Source organism: Hippocampus comes, unplaced genomic scaffold, assembly GCF_001891065.2.
Source record: "Hippocampus comes isolate QL1 unplaced genomic scaffold, H_comes_QL1_v1.1 scaffold249, whole genome shotgun sequence".
Taxonomy (NCBI): Eukaryota; Metazoa; Chordata; class Actinopteri; order Syngnathiformes; family Syngnathidae; genus Hippocampus; species Hippocampus comes.
In genome coordinates this window covers 1,038,321-1,056,270 of record NW_017805035.1, presented here as the reverse complement: position 1 = coordinate 1,056,270, position 17,950 = coordinate 1,038,321, and the positions used below count along the sequence as shown (strand labels likewise).

Genomic DNA, 17,950 nt, shown 5'->3' with positions numbered 1-17,950 from the left:
TGTTTGCTGTCATGTTTGTTTGTCAGGTTTTGGTCAGTGTTATGTTTTATCTTAAGTCATGGTTTTTGTTTGTTACTTTGGACTTTGTTTTGGATTTAGTTTTCTTTGTTTTAAATACACTTCTTCGAATACACCCTGCTCCTCCCTCCTGCCTGCTTTTTGGGGTCCACCACCATCACGCAAACGTGACAGAATGACCCGACCACCTGGACCCCGCAGGTACACAGCACTGGTCCCTGTTCCACCATGTGCCTGGCGGAGCGCGTCTGCGGCCGACACCCTTTCCCCTTTCAGGCAGCGCTGGTGATGCGGCTGTCCTGTTCTCGTCTCGTCAAAGCCGCGTCTACGGTGGGCCGAGCCCCGTCCGCGTCCACGTTGAGCCGAGGCTCGTCACGTGTTTGTTCGAGCTGAGGCACATTCACGTCGACGGCGAGCCATGCCACGTCCACGCCCACGTCAGGCCGAGCCCCTGTTCACGTCCGGCTGTCCCATGTCCCCCGTTACGTCGAGCTCCGTCCACGTCAGGCCACGCCCAGCCAAAGGATTGCCGTCGCTTTTTGTTCCTGTTCCCTGGCGAGGTGAAGGTCACCGTCGCTTCTTGTTCATGTTCTTCGGCGAGGCAAGGGTTGCCGTCGCATCTAGTTACTGTTCCCTGGCGAGGCAAGCCTTTGGACAACTTTGGGACGTCTGGGATCCGTCCCTTGAGGGAGGGGTACTGTCACGTTTCGGTTTGTGACCAACAGGTGGCACTGTGGGGCTTTTCCCCCTGTAGCTGCACACCTGTTGGTAATTTGGTAATTGGAGCTATAAAAGGACTCCCAGCCTGACCACTCACTGTCGGGTCATTGTTGCTTTGTGCTACTGTCATGTTTGTTTGCTGTCATGTTTGTTTGTCAGGTTTTGGTCAGTGTTATGTTTTATCTTAAGTCATGGTTTTTGTTTGTTACTTTGGACTTTGTTTTGGATTTAGTTTTCTTTGTTTTAAATACACTTCTTCGAATACACCCTGCTCCTCCCTCCTGCCTGCTTTTTGGGGTCCACCACCATCACGCAAACGTGACAAAGTGAGATTGAGGCGGTCCGTGTCCCAGCATGCCGCGGGGCGGCTCTGATGTGAAGGAACGGTCGCGGAGGGAACACTTGCTGTCTTAATTAGCGCATCAGTACATGACCTTTAGCTGCAGGACGCCCTTAGCTGTTAGCTTGGTAACAGCTCTGACAACCTCATATCATCACTGGGGCGTAACATTCATCAACAGCAAAATGTAAAAATCATGATGCTCATCATTCTCTCTAATCATGTGATCATCAGATTAGCATGTACATCCTCATCACAATTTTTTCCACGTCGTCATTATCATTCTCCTCCTCAGATTCCAAATACCATCATCCTCATCTTCATGACACGTTGCTCTGTGTCCGTTTGTCGAATAGGTTCAGAGTGACTTCAGTCTTTTTCGAAATGGAGTGAGTGAACTTCAAAGCACTTACCTGCACACTCGGGGTTCTCCTCGTTAAAATTCACCGCAAAGTCATGGGAGACCTGGAGGGAAGGAAATGGAGGAAGAGGAGAAGTAAGGTGATTGGATGGACCTCAAGTTTCTTTGATGTCTGCTTCAACTAAAAAAAAAAAAAAAAAAAAAAAAAACACTTCAAACGTCAATGTCAACATTACTTTTTCATCCTTTTTTTAACCTTTCTTCTTACACGGGACAATATTTGCTATTGTTGCACGCTCTGTTCATATCTGTTGCTGCTTTATCTGTGTTAAAGTAGCAGTTGTTCAAACACTTAGAATGACTGTGCCATCTGTGCTAATTTCAATGAGCCTGTGAATGGCGTTTGACATCATCTGCTAGCATCGAGCTAGCAGACGTGGAAAATACCTTGTAGTCGGGTGGGATGCGAGCGCCAAAGCCGAACGCTGGGAACATTTTATCACTGAAACAAAAGAAAAAACAGGACAAGCGTTGCGTAGCCCGCTGAACTCAAGACTTCTTTTTTGCGGATTCTCATCAGCAACAATGACTCGGCTCTTAAAAGCTCAGGTGCTAAGTCAGTTTCCTCTTTTAATTTGTTGACGCCTACCTGTCGTAGTCCTGGCAGATCTCGCCCACAGCGACCAGCGCCTTCAGGTACTCGTTGGGTCGGTACGGGTGGATGTAGTGCAAAGAGCAGCTGTTGCGAGGGTCGCCGTTGGACGCCGTGAAGTCGATGGCAACCTGACGCAGGGAGCAGACAATCAGACACCGGGACGCGTCACGTGAGTTGTGATGTGCGACGAGATGTGTGACATGGATACGTTATGTTCGAAAAGGGACGTGATTTGTGACATGCGGTGTGTGACGTGAACTTTTTAACCCAATGTATGACATGATCTGATGTGTGACATGACTATTAGTGCATGGCACGTGAAATGTAATATTGTACATGTGCTGTGTGTGATGTGTCGCATAAGACATGTCGTGTTACACGTGTGACACGCGTGTGATGCTATGTTGATGTGATGAGTGACGAGTGAGGTGTGACATTTGCTGTGTGACGGGTGAAATGTGAAAGCTGTTGTGCCACATGCAGCGGCGTGACAATGCGATGTTTGACTCGTGACATTTGTGATGTGTCACATGGGACTTTGGTGGATGTGGAAAATGTCCAGGATGTGACTGGCAGCGTTTAATGTGCAACGCGACACGGGACGTGTGACCTGTGTTACGTGATGTAATCTCTGTCACGCGTGACGCATCGTAACATGTGATGAGACTTGTGACATGTCACGTGACGCCATGAGACGTGACCTGTGATGTGTTTGTGGGTGGAAGCCCCAAGACTTGCTGATAAAATTCCCTAAATTGCTTTTATCTGCTTTTATTTTGAAACGCCTTCCCCTTTAGCCAACCACAAAGTGAATCCACCATCAGCACTTCCTGTTTGCTGCATTGCCATGACGACACCGAACATTCACTATCACTGATGCCATGATGTGCCAGCATCAGGGTGACCGGTGGGACCGGTGCAACCACAGCCGGGGTCTGTCGTGGTCGGTAAGTGGGACACCGGGCGGCGGGTTGGTGTTGCCTTGGTTACAGTTGCCGTGGCAACATTATCAGGACCACTCCAAGAACCCGGGTGCCGTTGTCTCTTGATGGAATAAGAAGCAGGACGCTGACCTGGATGTGACTTGTGGTGTGTGTGTGTGTGTGTGTGCGCGCGTGTGTGTGCATGTGTGTGCGTGTGCGTGTGCATGTGTGCGCCCTCACAGTAAATTGGATCTGGCAGCCCCCCATGATGTAATCCAGGAAGGAATGCATTTTAATGATCTGCAAACACAAAAAAGAATATAATGTTAAAAGGATTTAAAAACTTTCATCATGCGATTTTCATTCATCAATGGACTCGTTTGATGAGGATATCGACGCATCGCGCACACGTCACTTCACGCACACGCTTCCTGCACATGCTTGTTCTGATCCGGGAGAACCCTGGGATTTCTCTTCCACTTATTGCTATATTTAAGTGACTTCTGACCTCTTTGCATGTCATGTCATGTAAATTTTATCACAAAACGACCATGAAAAAGAAGAAAGATGGAAATAAATAGGAGCAGTGAGACCATGGCGGAGTAGTGGTGGGTGTGGGGGGGTGCAGGGGGGTTCTCGGCGGGGCCACAGCTCCCCTAACTGCTCTGACATGTTCGGATGGACCAGAGCTGGGAGGAAGGGAAGAGGGGAACAATGAAACAAGGAGACAAAAGAGGGAAAGAATGGAACAAAGAACTAACGAAAGACCAGGTCCACATTGTCATGCGGAGGGAAGAGTGACAAAGTAAACAGACAGAGAATGAAAGAAAAGACACAAAACACAAGGAAAATGAAGTCCGAAAAAAGGAAAGATGGTATGGTGGGATGACAACGGAGAATGCGGAAAAGAAAGAAAGGAAGAGGGAAAAGAAGACAATGAAGTCAGAATAAAAGAGGAGGAAAAAAGGATCGAAAGAAGAAGAGATGGGAGGGAGCCGTGGGGAATGAAGGAGAAGGAGAGAAGGAAAGAAGAAAAAGAAAACGGATACATGCAAGAATGAAGGAAAAGAAGCGATGTTCCGAGGAAGGAAGGAGGCAACAAAGAAAGGAGGGGGAAAGAAAAATAATAACAAACAAATAAAAGAAGAAATTGATGGAAAAGGGGCCAAAGGTGTAAGAGAAGGGGAAGGGAAAAAGAAAAGTGTTCAGGAAGGCATGAAAAAAGGTACAAAAAAATCGCGTGAAGAGAAATGAAAAAGGAAAGGCAAAGAAAGACGGAAAAAAATGGACTTACAAATTCCCTATATGCTAATTAGGGAATGAGTGCATGATTCGGAACGCAGGGAATTATTGACTCATTCCTAATTCCCTAACCACTATTGGCCAAACAATGCCAAACCTAAATAAAACCTCGGCCACAGTATATGGATTGTTTTATTGAACTACATCGTCCACCATATAAAAATTCCCAAGGAAGTTCTGTTATTGGCCTCATTAAGGTCGGCGGCTGCACTCATTCTGTCTGCAGGCTCCGCCCACACGGCGCTGGCTCATCCATCCCCGTTTATTCACCAGCTCATTTAAACCGCCAAGGCTTCAAACTCACATTCGCACCAACCGACCAATCGATGATGACAGATCTGCCTCACATTCAAAAGGTCACGGGTTCAAATCTTGGCTTGGACGGAGGAAGAGGAGGAAAAAGGGTAATAGGAAAGAAGACACAAGTGGAGAGGCGGAAAGGGAGGAAGACGAGGGGGAGAAGAGGAGGAAGAATACGAAGAGTATTGTTGACCTTGCACTGGTTGAGGATGACGATGCCGGAGTTCTTGTAGCCCTTCTTCTTCACTTTGTATTTGGAGTTGATGCAAGGCCACTGCACCTACACACACACACACACACACACACACACACACACACACACACACACACACACACACACAGATATACAATCACGTGACCATTTTGCAAACCTGAAAAAAACCTCCAACATGCTTCCAGCTGAATGCTCATTATGTGTGTGTGTGTGTGTGTGTGTGTGTGTGTGTGTGTGTGTGTGTGTCCAGCACTAAGTGTTTTGTTTCCTGTAAACAACTAAACGACTATGTATTTTGTATGAGTCCTGTTTGTACTGTGTTACATGATACAAGCGATATAGTTTGCTCTATTTTTCCTTTATGCAGTGTGCTGAAGTATTTCCTTCTTAGCGGCTATTTGTTAGCATGCTAACAGACCTAAAAAACTCTTGGTGAAGCGACCAGCTAGCTTATTTTGATAGTTGAAGCCATGAGTTAACCACCAACTAGCTTGATTTGATCTTGATCGTTTTAGGTGTCACGTTTTGGTCATTTTTGTTAACGCATCTGTCAACTTTAATTAATTAGCATCCGCGTCCTTTCTGTATGGTGGACATCTTTGTGTGTGTGTGTGTGTGTGTGTGTGTGTGTGTGTGTGTGTGTGTGTGTGTGTGCGCGGGAAGGGCGTTTTACAGGCTGGCTGTTACGAGCTAATTGGCATTTCCTGTCTCATGCTGGAAGCTTCAATTAGCGGCTCAGGTTTCGCGAGTTCAGCATCATCTGAGCTACTTTAGGATGCTGAAGGCCACATGATTTCACCGCTAATGTTATAACAACGTTAGCATGGCATTAAAAGGTACACGGATCAGACCCTGTAGGAGTCTCATTGCGACATAGTCTCATAGCCTTCTGGTATCTCGGTCTCATGTTAAGATTGTTTCGTGGTCTCGTAGTCTCATCGTTTCATAGGTTAATGGTCTCATGGGACCCTAACCTCATAGCCTTATCGCTTCTTGATCACGTCTTGTGCTAATGATCTCATGGGGTTGTGGTATCATGGTCTTGTTGGCTCATGGTATCATGGTTTAAAGGTCTCATAACCATATGGTAACATGTTCTCATGTTAACACTGTTTTGTCATCTCATAGTCTTATTGATTTATGATCACATAGGCTCATGGTGTCATAATTTCATCGTCTTGTGATATCATCCATTGCCTCATGGGTCCGATAGTCCAGTGGTATCATGGGCTTCATGGTGTCACAACCTCATAGTCTTCTGATCTCATGGTCTCATAGTCTCATTGTGCCATAACCTTATCATCTCATAGTCTTATCGGTCATCTCAAGGTGTCATGGCCACAGCCTCATAGTCTCTCATGGTGCCATTGCCTGTCGTTGTCGCAGTCTGATGGCCTCGTGGTATGATAACCTCACAGTATCATAATTTAATGGTGTTATAGTCTCGTTCATTCAGAGCATTATGGTCTCATAACATCATATTATTATATCTTAATGTCTCATGTGTGTCAGTGTATCATGGAGTCTCATGGCCTCGCAGTCTCATTGTTTTATGGCCTAATGGTCCCAAACATTCACAGCTTTGTAATACCATGACCTCATAGCCTCTCATGGCCTCATACAGTTGTGCAGTTGTCAGTGTGTAGCTGTCAGTGTGTAGTTGTGTGATTCGCTGATCCGTTAAATTGCTTCTGCAGCTCAAGTCGAAGACGGATCACAAGTTTTCACGCTTTGGACTCGTTGGGATTTTTAGTTTCCTCCAAGAGTGTTTTTTTTTTGTCTTTCACGGCGCAGCAGTAAGTTTGGAACAAACGACCCCCTGCACTCTGAGGAATTCCGCTATCATCTCCACAGACAGAAAACATCTGCTCGTCTTCTTGTGTCAACGTATGGATGTCACTTTGCTCGCTCATCACGTCTGCTGTTTAAACACACGCACGCCACCTGTGACACACCTTACCTCATTTCATGCGAAAATGCATCCCAAACATTGACTTAACACTCTCTAATAGTGCACTTAAAACGGAAATGAAAGATGCCTTAATAAATATTGAAACACAAACAGTATTTTAAGATTAAATGGAAATCTACTGCGCTTAAAAGTGAAATACAAATTGTAATTTGTGTTTAGGGAGTATATTCTATTGCGTACCACTAGAGGGAGCATGCATCACTTGGAGGATGGATGTCTAAGTGTTGTCTTATAGCTGAGGTCGGGAGTGATTTGATTTGGTATACCTGTCGTCCATCAATGGCACCCCGCATCTCTTGGAAGGTGGCCTCGAACTCTCCGATGTAGTCGTGTTTCCCATTCGAGTCCCAGTCCCACACTGTGCACTGAGGGGTTACACGCACACCTTCATTAGCATCTTATTAACTATTATTAGCACATTAGCTTCAGGTTAGCAGTTGAGCTTTGGTGTGTTTTTACAAAGCTTCATTGATGAGGAATGATGAGATGTGATGTCATCACATCCACATAAGCCCATTAGATGACGAGTGTGTGTGTGTGTGTGTGTGTGTGTGTGTGTGTGTGTGTGTGTGTGTGTGTGTGTGTGTGTGTGTGTGTGTGTGTGAGTGACCACTCAGAAAGGAAGAAATAAGAGTGACAGACAGAAAAAGCAAAAGAAGGAAGGAAGCAAACAAAAGAGGAAATGAGGGAGAAAAGAAAGAAGGAATTTAAGGAAGGAGAGAAGAAAGTGTTGAAAAGAAGAAATGAAGAGATAGAGAAAGAAAGATAAGGGGAAATGAAGGAAAGAAGTAAGGAATCAAAAGGGCGGAAGCAAAGGATGAGAATACGATGATGGAATGAAAGAGGGATGACAAGAAAAAAGGAAAAAGGGAATGGCATTAAGGGGGGAAAGAAGAAGAAAATAAACCAACAGAGGAACGAAGGAACAAAGAGTGAAGGAATAAAAGAAAGAGGAATGGAAGAAAGGTAAGACAGAAAGTTGAAAAATTGGAGAGAAAGAAGTAAGTGAAGTAAGGAGGACGCGAGAAAAGGAAGTAATGAAGGAAAGAAGGCAGAAGGCAAAGGAGTGAGGAAAAGAAGGATGGATGGAGAGGAAGGAAGGAAAGAAGAACAACAAATTGAATGATGGAAAGAGCTGACGTCACTGAACGAAGGAAAGTGATGAAAACGGAAGCAAAGAAAGGACGAAAGCAAAGGTTGGAAAAAAGGGCGGAAGGAATGAAGGGTGGAAGGAAGAATGGAAATGGAGGGAAGGAAGCAAAGAAGAAAGGAGGGAAGAGAGGAAATAAGGAAGAAAGTTCCTGTTTCCGTTCGTGAGCGCCGTCATGTGTTAACGAGCTGTCAGTGTGACGAGGACATAAAAGTGAGTCAATTAGCCAGCAGGCCCAGCGTGCGCACTCTCCTCCTCCTGTTTCTTCCCCCCCCTTCCTAATCCGCTCGACAGTCTTCAAACGTCACATTTGCCCACTTCCACTTCTCACACACTCAATCGTCACTCGAACAGCAAGGTGCTAAAAATAAAATGTTTGCGTATCCATGACAACCACACAAACGCCACTCGGGACTCATTTATTGGGTTCTTTTCAAACCACGAAAGCCTAAAAATACTTTACGATGTTTTAATGACAACGCGACCCACACTTCCTCGGGAAGTAATCACAACAAAACACGCGGTGTGACGAATCAACACGTAAGACGCATGATGACATCACTACGTAGACAGGAAGTTTTCATGAGGAACTCGCGTGTGTGCGCGTGAAGGTACGTTAACGTCGTGTTCGTGAGCGTGTTCATCCTGTATTAGTGTTTGTTTGTGTGTGTATATGCTGTGTGTACGGTTCTTGTGTGTAAATTCGTGTGTGTGCGTACTGTACATATGTATTCGTGCGCGTGTGTGGAGCGCGCGCGCAAGCATACCTGCAGCTTGCGCTCGTGGTCCCCGTTACAGAGTGAGTTGAGGGAGACTTTGAATGTTTTCCAGACAGGATTCAAGTTGTTCATCACGGTCTGAGAACAAGAACACAACAATAACAAAAACACACGTGACGCCGTGGCAGAAACACCCGTACGTGTTAAATGTGAATTGTGTGTGTGTGATGACGTGACTTCCTGCCTCTGTCCTGTAGACCAGCTGCAGTGTGGCGTCCTCATTCAAACGATAGATTTCCAAGAAGGGATCCGACTTACTGAAGAAGTCCTGAACGACACACACGCACACACATCACACTTTGCTACACAAACGTGTAGGTGTCTGTTCTGGACTTTTTCATTTGACTAATTGTTCGCATTAGAGCATTTCTATAGTATATTTCATCAAAACAAATTAGTGGTGAGCGCCAGAGCATTTTAGCTGTGTGCATGACAGTTTCAGTCATGTAAATGAGTGGAAAAAAAAAACAAATTCCAGTAGCGTGTGAGAGTTACCTGAATCTGTGGGAGAGAAATTCAGTGCATTTCAACAATAAATGGAAGGGGACAAAAACAGTCGAGCGTGTGTGAGCATTTCAGTTGTGTATATGCGAAAACTGAAATTCCGTTTTGTGTGTGAGAATGTTTCAATAGTGTGTGTGTGTGTGTGTGTGTGTGTGTGTGTGTTTGTGTGTGTGAAACAGTTTTGTGTGTGTGTGTGTGTATGTGAGCATTTGTAGTTGTTTGTAACCATGAAATATGTCCCTGAATGCCCCTCGTGTTTGTTTGAAGCGTGTTAGTCTTTGTGCGAGTGTGTGTGTGTGTGTGTGTGTGTGTGTGTGTGTGTGTGTGTGTGTGTGTGTGTGTGTGCGCACATCACATATGTTTATGTGTCCATTTGTGTGTGAGCGTGCGCGTAACATCACCTTGTCATCCAGCTTCCTGGCACTGAAGGAAAGCTCGATGTAGTCGTCGTTCCCAGTCAGCTCCTCCGCTGTGATCTGAACACACACACACACACACACACACACACACACACACACACACACACACACACACACACACGCACGTACACATTGGTGATGAGGGGCTCATTATGGAGTAACGATGCCAAGTAGAAAACATGCAGAGAACAAGCTGCTACCCATAATCAAATTCATTATCACCAAATTCTTCTTCATCATCATCATCATCATCGCAATCGTAATCATCACGATGTTCTTCATCCTCTCGTCATCATCACCACAATCGTCATCCTCATGAGTTTCTTCATCATCTACGTCAGCATCATCACAATCGTCGTTGTCATCTTCTTCATCATCGTCGGCATTTTCGTTATCTTCGTCGACATCATCCTCATCGTCATCGTCAAAATCGGCAATATCATCGCCATCATCCTTTGTCAACGTTATCGCCATCATCGTTTCTCCATCATCATCCTCCCCATCATCATCATCAAAATTGTCATCACCAACTTCTTCATCGTCCTCATTATGTTGATCATCATTTTGTCATCATCATCATCATCGTCATCTTCATCACCTTCCTCATACTTTTCTTTGTGATTGCCATCATCACCATCTTCCTCGTCATCATAATCCACATCATCGTCAAAATTGTCATGATCATCACTTTCATCATCAATCGTTATCATCCTGATCATCTATCTTTATCATCATCATCTTTCATCTTCATCATCTTCATTATCACCATCATCGTTTTATTTATCATCGTCATCATCATCATCATCATCATCAACGCATTCTCTTCACCTCTGTAATTATTGTCTTCATGATCTTCATCTGACTGCTTTGCAACCTCAAGATTTCTTGGTTTCCAGTCTTACCACTTTTTGGAGGCTTCAATAAAGACTCTTTTTATCGATGCAAATTCCACACAGGAAGGCTGGGGCCAGATTCGAACCCATGACCGCTTTACTGTGAGGCGGACATGCTCGACACGCGACTATCGTGTTGGTTCTTGATTTTGATTTTGTCGGTGTTAATAGTGTTGATCTCTAGTATGCCATTAAAAGACATTTACCGTGATGATGGTTTTTCCGACGTTGCCTCCTGGTCTCAGTAAAGCTTTGGACAGTTTCCTGTGAGAAATGATCTGCACACACACACGTACGCACACACAAACACATTAGCATAAGCATTAGCATCTCTCATGTTAGAAAGGATCGCACAAGAGAGGAGTCGGCCCATTACCTGTCCCAGCGTGCACTCCACAGCGCCCAAGAAGTCGGCGTCTTTCAGGCCGTTGTAGTTGCTGTTGTTAATGTCATACAGCTCAAAGCGCAAGCGCTGCACCTCTTCAAAATAAAAGTCCAGTGTAAAGACTTTGGAGTAGGATGGGTTGGCGCAGCTGCGCATCACCTCCGTGCGGTCCACCTGCGGTGCGGGCACGCAAAAGGCGCGAACCGTTAACCAGTACGTGTAAAATAAGTAAACAAACACGTGAAAACACAAATACAAAATAAGTCCGAATTGAGTCAAAAAACAGGTTCAAGGTGAGTCAAAACCAAGTCCAAAATCAAAGCAAGAACCAATTTTAGAAACAAGTCAAGAACCAAGTAAATCAAATTAAGTCGAAGATCGTGTTGAAAAACACGTAAAAAAAGTCAAAATCAAAATCAAACAAATGAAAAACAAGTTATAAACCATCATACTGCCTTGTGTGTGTGTGTGTGTGTGTGTGTGTGTGTGTGTGCGTGTGTGTGTGTGTGTGTGTGTGTGTGTGTGTGTACGCTCGCATTTCTTCGGAGCGCAATTCAAGATGTGCACGATTTGGCCATCTGGAGGCTGTGTGAGGCACTGTTCGAACGTGGTTTTATCTGTTTAGTTTTACAGTTAGGGAGATCTAAAACAAAAAAAAAGTTAAAAAAAAACTATACACTATATAATTGAGTAAAATAAGTCAAAACAAAATCAGAATCCATGTAAAAAAAAAAACAAAAAAAAAAAAAACAAATTAAAAACCGCCACTAGATCCCACTTTATAAGTCAAAAAGCATGTCAAACAATGTACAGGACAAAAAAAAAGTCTGAAACAACTGAAGACCCAAGTCAAGAATGAGCAAAGACGAGCAAAAGACACAAAAAAATGTTCAGTGGGGCAACAAGTAACCGCAACATATGTCCATAGACATGTGCGATGCGGTTGCCGTGGCGACCCACCTCCATCCACTGTCCATGAGACTGCATGTTGAGCACGATGCAAGGGTCAGGTTTGGAGAGAGCGTCACGGTCGCTGATGCCTTTACACGTCAGTCTCAGCTCCACTTTGGTCAGGCATGGAGACTCCAGCAGACCCAACGAGTCGCACGCCGAGTCGTAGATGTCGCTCATCATGGTGGCGGGGACTGGACAGCAAGCCTACCTGGCAAAGGCAGACTTCACTTCAACGAACCATATCGTCAGTGTGCGTGCGTGCTGTGTGTGTGTGTGTGTGTGTGTGTGTGTGTGTGTGTGTGTGTGTGTGTGCGCGCGTGTTAGTGCTTATCAGTGTGTGTATGATGTGTTTGTGTGCAAGTGTGGATTTATGTGGTTGTGTGAGTTAGTTTGCTAGTGTGTATTCATATGTGCTAGTGTGCGCGCGCGTGTGTGTGTGTGTGTGTGTGTGTGTGTGTGTGTGTTAGAGAGAAAGAGTATATGTGTGTGTGTTTGGGTGAGGGTCGGTGTGAGTATTACACAAACATGCGTGTAATCAGCTGCTGCACAGGAAGTCATCATCCTCCATTGACAACTTCCTGTCACACGGCAACTCAGGTTACGCACACCGCGATTGACTTGCGGACAGTCAATTGTTTTGGTCTATATACCCTGACATTGACTGGCACACTCTTCTTCAGTCTCCCTTCATCACTCTTCATGACACACCCTCCGAATCGCTTTTCCTTACCGCGTACTCACAATCATAACGTATCACGCATCATAATTATCTATCACTCTTCATCCCTCCTCATATGAACTGCTCATCACTCCACGTCACTGTTCAGTCTTGATCACGCCACATTGACCTTATCACATCGATACCTCCACCACTTGATCGTTCCTCATGATCACTCTTTCACTCTTCATTATTCCTTAATTCATCATTGCCACTCCTCGCTCCAAGTCGCTCTCTGTTAGGTTGAATCTTTACCCCCCCCCCTGCTTTTCTTGATCACTCCGTGTCATTCTTTATCACACTCAAAACCAATTAGCACGCTTCACTCACTCTTGAATACTACTTATGCTTAATCATTGTCAGTCCCGGTTCACACACTCTTATCACTCCTGTCCTCCTTACTTTACATGACGATGCATCGTTCTTCACTCGTTACCACTCACCATAATTCACTTTCGTCCTTCACTCCTTATAATTATTCATCATTAGCCACCACTCCTTATCACTCCTCATCACCACTCCTTGATTCTCTGGCATCCTTGTCAGTCCTATTCCGTGTTGCTATTTATTCATGATCTTTCCTCACCACTCTTCATCGCTCCTTATTACACATTAACGTTTAGACTTCTATCGCTTTAATTCTCACTCATCGGTCCCCACCATTTCTCATCACTCTTTATCACCCTTTCACTCCTCTCCACTGTTCCCACCACTGATCACCCATCGTCACTCTCACACCATGATGCTTCATCCCCAACATCATTCCTCGTCACTTTTTGTCATCTTCATCACTTTGTCCTACTCTTTCATATGCCTTATCACTCTTATTCCTCAATCTTCATCCTTTACTATTTTTCCACATCAGTCATTACCACACTATAATTTTTTATCACTTTGTATCACTCCTGTTCATTCCTCATCACTCTCACTCGGTGTATGAGTCGCACTCCTGATTATTCCTGATTAGTTGTCTTCCTTCTCCGATCATTCCACATAAGTTTCATCATTCGTCATTACTTTTCTATCACTCCTCATTACATTCACCCCCCCTTCAAGACTCCCGCTCTTTGTCATTCTGTACCACTCTTCACCACCCCACTCATCACTTTTCAAGGCTCACACTTCTCATGAATTTGTATCACTTCCATTTTCATTCAAGAACTTTTCAATTCTCTTTCTTCTTCTTTTCATTTTATTTTCCGTGCACGTTTAACCTGAATGTTTTCTCACGGAATTATAGAAAGCCAAAAGCAAAATATCATGGGAGTAGTTTGCCATAGGAAGAGTTCAAGAGCAGCAGATTTCTTTCCCTCAAGGTGAGCCTGGAGGACGAAAGCTTCAAGGTGGTGAAGTTCACGAAAGTGCATGTGTGTGCATGTGTCTATGCGAGTGTGAGCCGAGCAGGTGCATGCTGGGAGCGTCAATGGCGGCCCGCTGAGGCTTTGCGGCGGCTGAGCAGCCAAGCGGCGGATGAACGCTCCCGCAGGCGGAGCGTTGACATCCCGCGGCGGATTAAAGAGCGTCGGTGACATCACAAGCGACATGGCTAATTATTGTTGTCATTCAACACATCCCAAAAGGATTGTGGGTAAACATTTGAACTTATCACGTCCAGACTTTTTGTCGTGCTTTGTAATCAAGAGGACAAGCTAGCAAATTGTAGTTCAGGTGGATAGTTAGCGTCACGCCTCGTCTTCCCCAAGGAAAGCGGAGTGACTGTTCAAAATGGACAATGTTCAACTCGCTCAGAGCTTGAAGCCATTTTCCCACTGAGACACGCAAATAACATCACCAACAAGCGTTTATGTGAATGACTGGTTGAATCCAAATCTATTCCTTAGGCCAAATGTATACCGTCTGCCATGCGTACTTGGAAATGATCATACTTGTTCATGTGAAAGACGACAACAGCAAACTTATGAAAATGACCATGAATGAATGTGCTTCTGTCATGCATGGTCATGTGATAGAATAAAAGAAAATTACCATTCAATGGTCATGTGAAAGACAACGTGAACTCAATGACCTGAAAGACAGCGAATGGAAGCAGAAACTTGATATGACAAAATCATATCGTCTTCGCCGCCATGAGTATGATGAAGACAATGACAATGATAGAAGGTGTGTTCGCCCAGCGCGTGGATCAATAAAGCAGCACACACTGTCACCTGAGCTACCTCCTGACCATGGAAGGTCAGGTGAGCGATATCAAGGTGTGACCACCATATTATAGTTTCATAAAACGGAATGTATGTCCAGTATATAGGCCTGCTAGCCAAACGCTACACCATTTGGATACAACCTACTGTACAAGTTGCGGTGTAAAAGCTAACTGAGACAAAATATTATCAATGCTTAAACCAAGTTCTATCTGCAGTAATTACAGTACCACAATGTAAATATTACAAAAGTATGAGCATTAGCTGTTCACTTGCTAAGTTTTAAAGCGACGCTACAGTATATAGGCTTACTGAATGCTACACAAACTGTTTGGCTTTGTTGGGAATCGCTCCGTATCCACTATGTATCACCCTTAATAGTGAGTTATTCCCGGTATAGTGCCCTCAGGGTATCCCACAATGCATTTTGGAAAGTAGTGAACAACTGATGGACACTATGATTCATGAGGCATAACGCTAATACAGATATAAACGGATATGCAAAAAGTGCTTTGCTGGTCTTTTTTCCCCCCCCTTCAGGACATCCTTCTACACCACACTCGTGTGACAACTTTGGACTGTATGTTGCTTGTGAGGCAAAATTACTAGTGTGCGTTTTGGTGCTACTTGTAGGCTACGAGTATATGACACATGCTAACTACAGTCGTCTGGCCTAATAGTGTTCATAGTGCAGCACAGTTGAGGAGTGAATCCTAATTGTATACAAATAGCCCAAAAGTGGCAGGAGTAGTGAAAATAAACATTACTTGTTCAAGTTCAAGTCAACTTTAATGTCAAATGTGCTACATGTGCAACATACGGCACAGATGAAATTTCATTCCTCTCAACCACAGGAGAGAGAGGAGCCGCTGCGGGTGCCCGCGCCACTATCAAAACATATTGTAAAACATTAATTCTACTAGGACGGTGAATATTACTAGTGAGGAAAAAAAGAGCTTACTAGTACATTGAGCTTAAACTGGGTGTCAAGGATATTGAATAAAAACTCAAACAGCTTTATGGAAAACTAGCTTGACAGCCATGTACTAATAAACTCTTTGTCGTCACCAGTAAGACAATTCAGTGTACAATAGACCAACTTTTACTGCTACTGCCTTCCACTTACATGACATTTCTGCACACTAGTAGGACAACTCCGCTGTGTTAGTATCATGAGGCAAAACTGCTATAAGGTCTCTTGGTCTTACAGGTTGGAAGCTACTAGTAAAAGACACCTGCCTACCAGTTGGGCTTTGTTGTGTTACGTGTGCAGCAGAGTAGTTTACTTGTAAGGTTTAATTGTGTACTAGTAAGCCACAAGTGGCACAAGTAGCGGGTAAAACATGACTAGCAAGACATTGTAATGATACTAGTGCAATGAACTGTCATCCAAGTGCTGACAAAGCGTGTACTAGTACATAAGCTGCATATCAAGCGTATAAAATAAATGCTCAGATGGGTTTATGGAAAGCTATCTTAAGATCCATACACTGATATGCCCGTTGTCCTCACAAGTTAAGCAATTCAGTGCACTGGTAAAATGACTGTGGTGCACTAGTAGACGAACAAATTGTTCCGATATTGCCTTCCATTCATGTACCTAAACAAAATTTGACAACTCTGGCATATCTCTAGGAGAACTACACATTATTAGTGAGGCAAAGCTACTAGTGGGAATTTTTCTATTCCGAGCATGGGACAGGAGGCTACTAGTGCAGCATGGTAATTCACTGGTAAGGTTTAAATGCACACTAGTTAGCCAAAAGTGGCAGTACTAATGGTCAAAACATTACGAGTCATACTGTCGGTCCATTATTGCAGCAAATTGTTTTACCCGTGAGGACAAAGAGCTTTCTAGTGCAGGGGTAGGGAACCCCTGTGCCCTGAAAGCCATATCCTGCCTGTTTTAGATGCATCCCTACTCCAACACACCTGATTCAATTGTTCATGATCATTTCAGGCCTTGACAGAGCTTGCTGATGAGCTGATCATTTGAATCAGGTATGTTGAAGTGGAGGAATTGAAAACAGGCAGGATACGTCTCCCGAGGAACCGGAGTTCCCTACCCCTGTTCTAGTGCATAGACCTTACGTTTCATATTGAGGGTATCAAATAAATAATCAAATGGCTTTCCATACTCATTCACATTCATTCAGTCATTCAATACTACACATGCAAAACCACTGACAGGAAAGAGTGCTTGTTTCTTTGTGAGGAAGAGAATGAGGAAGATAAGAGGATGAAGATGGTGCGAGTGCAGGAATGTCAGACGGAGTTTTGGCATTATTTGTTTTTTTTTTGTTTGTTTGTTTTTTACCTTCAGCGATCAGATGCGTGGGGAAAAATGGAGGAAGGCGTCACAAAGTTTCGGCTTTTGGGATCTCAACTGACATCAGCGCTGCACACCTTCATCCTTTTCCTCCTCTTCTTCTGCTTCTACAGCCTCCCGCCGACGCGCGCGCGCCTTAAACGCGGGGAAAGCCCGCACTCACACACACGCGTCCGTGCGCGCGTGAAAGAAAGAGCCGTGCTCCTGTGGTGTGTGGACGCCCCCTGGTAGGCTGTCACCAAAACTGCACAGTCTGCAGGGAGGCTATCGTGAACACGTTCACTGTTCGATACCCGTGGATGCGCATATTCGGGTTTTGTTCAGTATTTTAATATTTTTATTATTTTTTAGCCCCCCCCCCAAAAAAAAACACAAACAAAAAAAGAAGTAATTTGTGTATCTTGATTTTTAATAAAATGCTCGAGTTTTTTTTCCCAACCATTTATTTGGTGTGCACCGACGTCAAGCCAGCTGCAACAATTGTTCATACTATGCGTGACGTAACAACTGTCGTCGACCTACGAAATCCAACTTCAAAATACCAGCTTATCAAGTAATACATGAACACACCTGAATGTGTCTTGGTTTGCTTTTATTTAGAAATTGGCCCTCGCGGCTGTGTGGACTTAACTACTGTACTTGACATTTTCGACCGGCCCATTAGTGTCGTGTTATCAAATGAGGCACACGTGAGTCCAGCTGTCGTGTTAACGCGGATAAGTTTTATTGAACTTTCCCGATGCGTGTATGCCTCTCAAGTCATTCTCTCGTCTCCCGCTCTCGACGCATACTCGTGACGTAGTCGACCCGCGACTCTGTAGTCTTGTACTCGATAACGCCACAATTAGTATCGAT

The 17,950-nt window shown here is 44.4% G+C and overlaps 1 protein-coding gene across 2 annotated transcripts in view; it reads right to left on the bottom strand.

Annotated features, from left to right (window-relative positions):
• The window catches only part of cpne4a (copine IVa), a 21,624-nt gene extending 4,311 nt beyond the window's left edge, over nucleotides 1-17,313 (bottom strand). Inside the window, exons 1-13 of one of the 2 annotated variants that reach the window (XM_019863840.1) lie at nucleotides 17,084-17,313; nucleotides 11,896-12,093; nucleotides 10,927-11,109; nucleotides 10,757-10,828; nucleotides 9,640-9,714; nucleotides 8,919-9,002; nucleotides 8,723-8,812; nucleotides 7,072-7,170; nucleotides 4,813-4,899; nucleotides 3,258-3,317; nucleotides 2,089-2,222; nucleotides 1,887-1,941; nucleotides 1,492-1,543 (exon numbers count right to left, since the gene is read on the bottom strand). In XM_019863840.1, the coding sequence (XP_019719399.1) occupies nucleotides 1,492-1,543; nucleotides 1,887-1,941; nucleotides 2,089-2,222; nucleotides 3,258-3,317; nucleotides 4,813-4,899; nucleotides 7,072-7,170; nucleotides 8,723-8,812; nucleotides 8,919-9,002; nucleotides 9,640-9,714; nucleotides 10,757-10,828; nucleotides 10,927-11,109; nucleotides 11,896-12,069 (1,165 nt within the window). In that variant the 5' untranslated portion in view covers nucleotides 12,070-12,093; nucleotides 17,084-17,313. Of the gene's footprint in view, nucleotides 1-1,491; nucleotides 1,544-1,886; nucleotides 1,942-2,088; nucleotides 2,223-3,257; nucleotides 3,318-4,812; nucleotides 4,900-7,071; nucleotides 7,171-8,722; nucleotides 8,813-8,918; nucleotides 9,003-9,639; nucleotides 9,715-10,756; nucleotides 10,829-10,926; nucleotides 11,110-11,895; nucleotides 12,098-17,083 lie in introns of both variants that reach the window. The other variant, XM_019863839.1, reaches the window with a different exon arrangement.
• Between the last annotated feature and the right edge of the window lie 637 nt (nucleotides 17,314-17,950).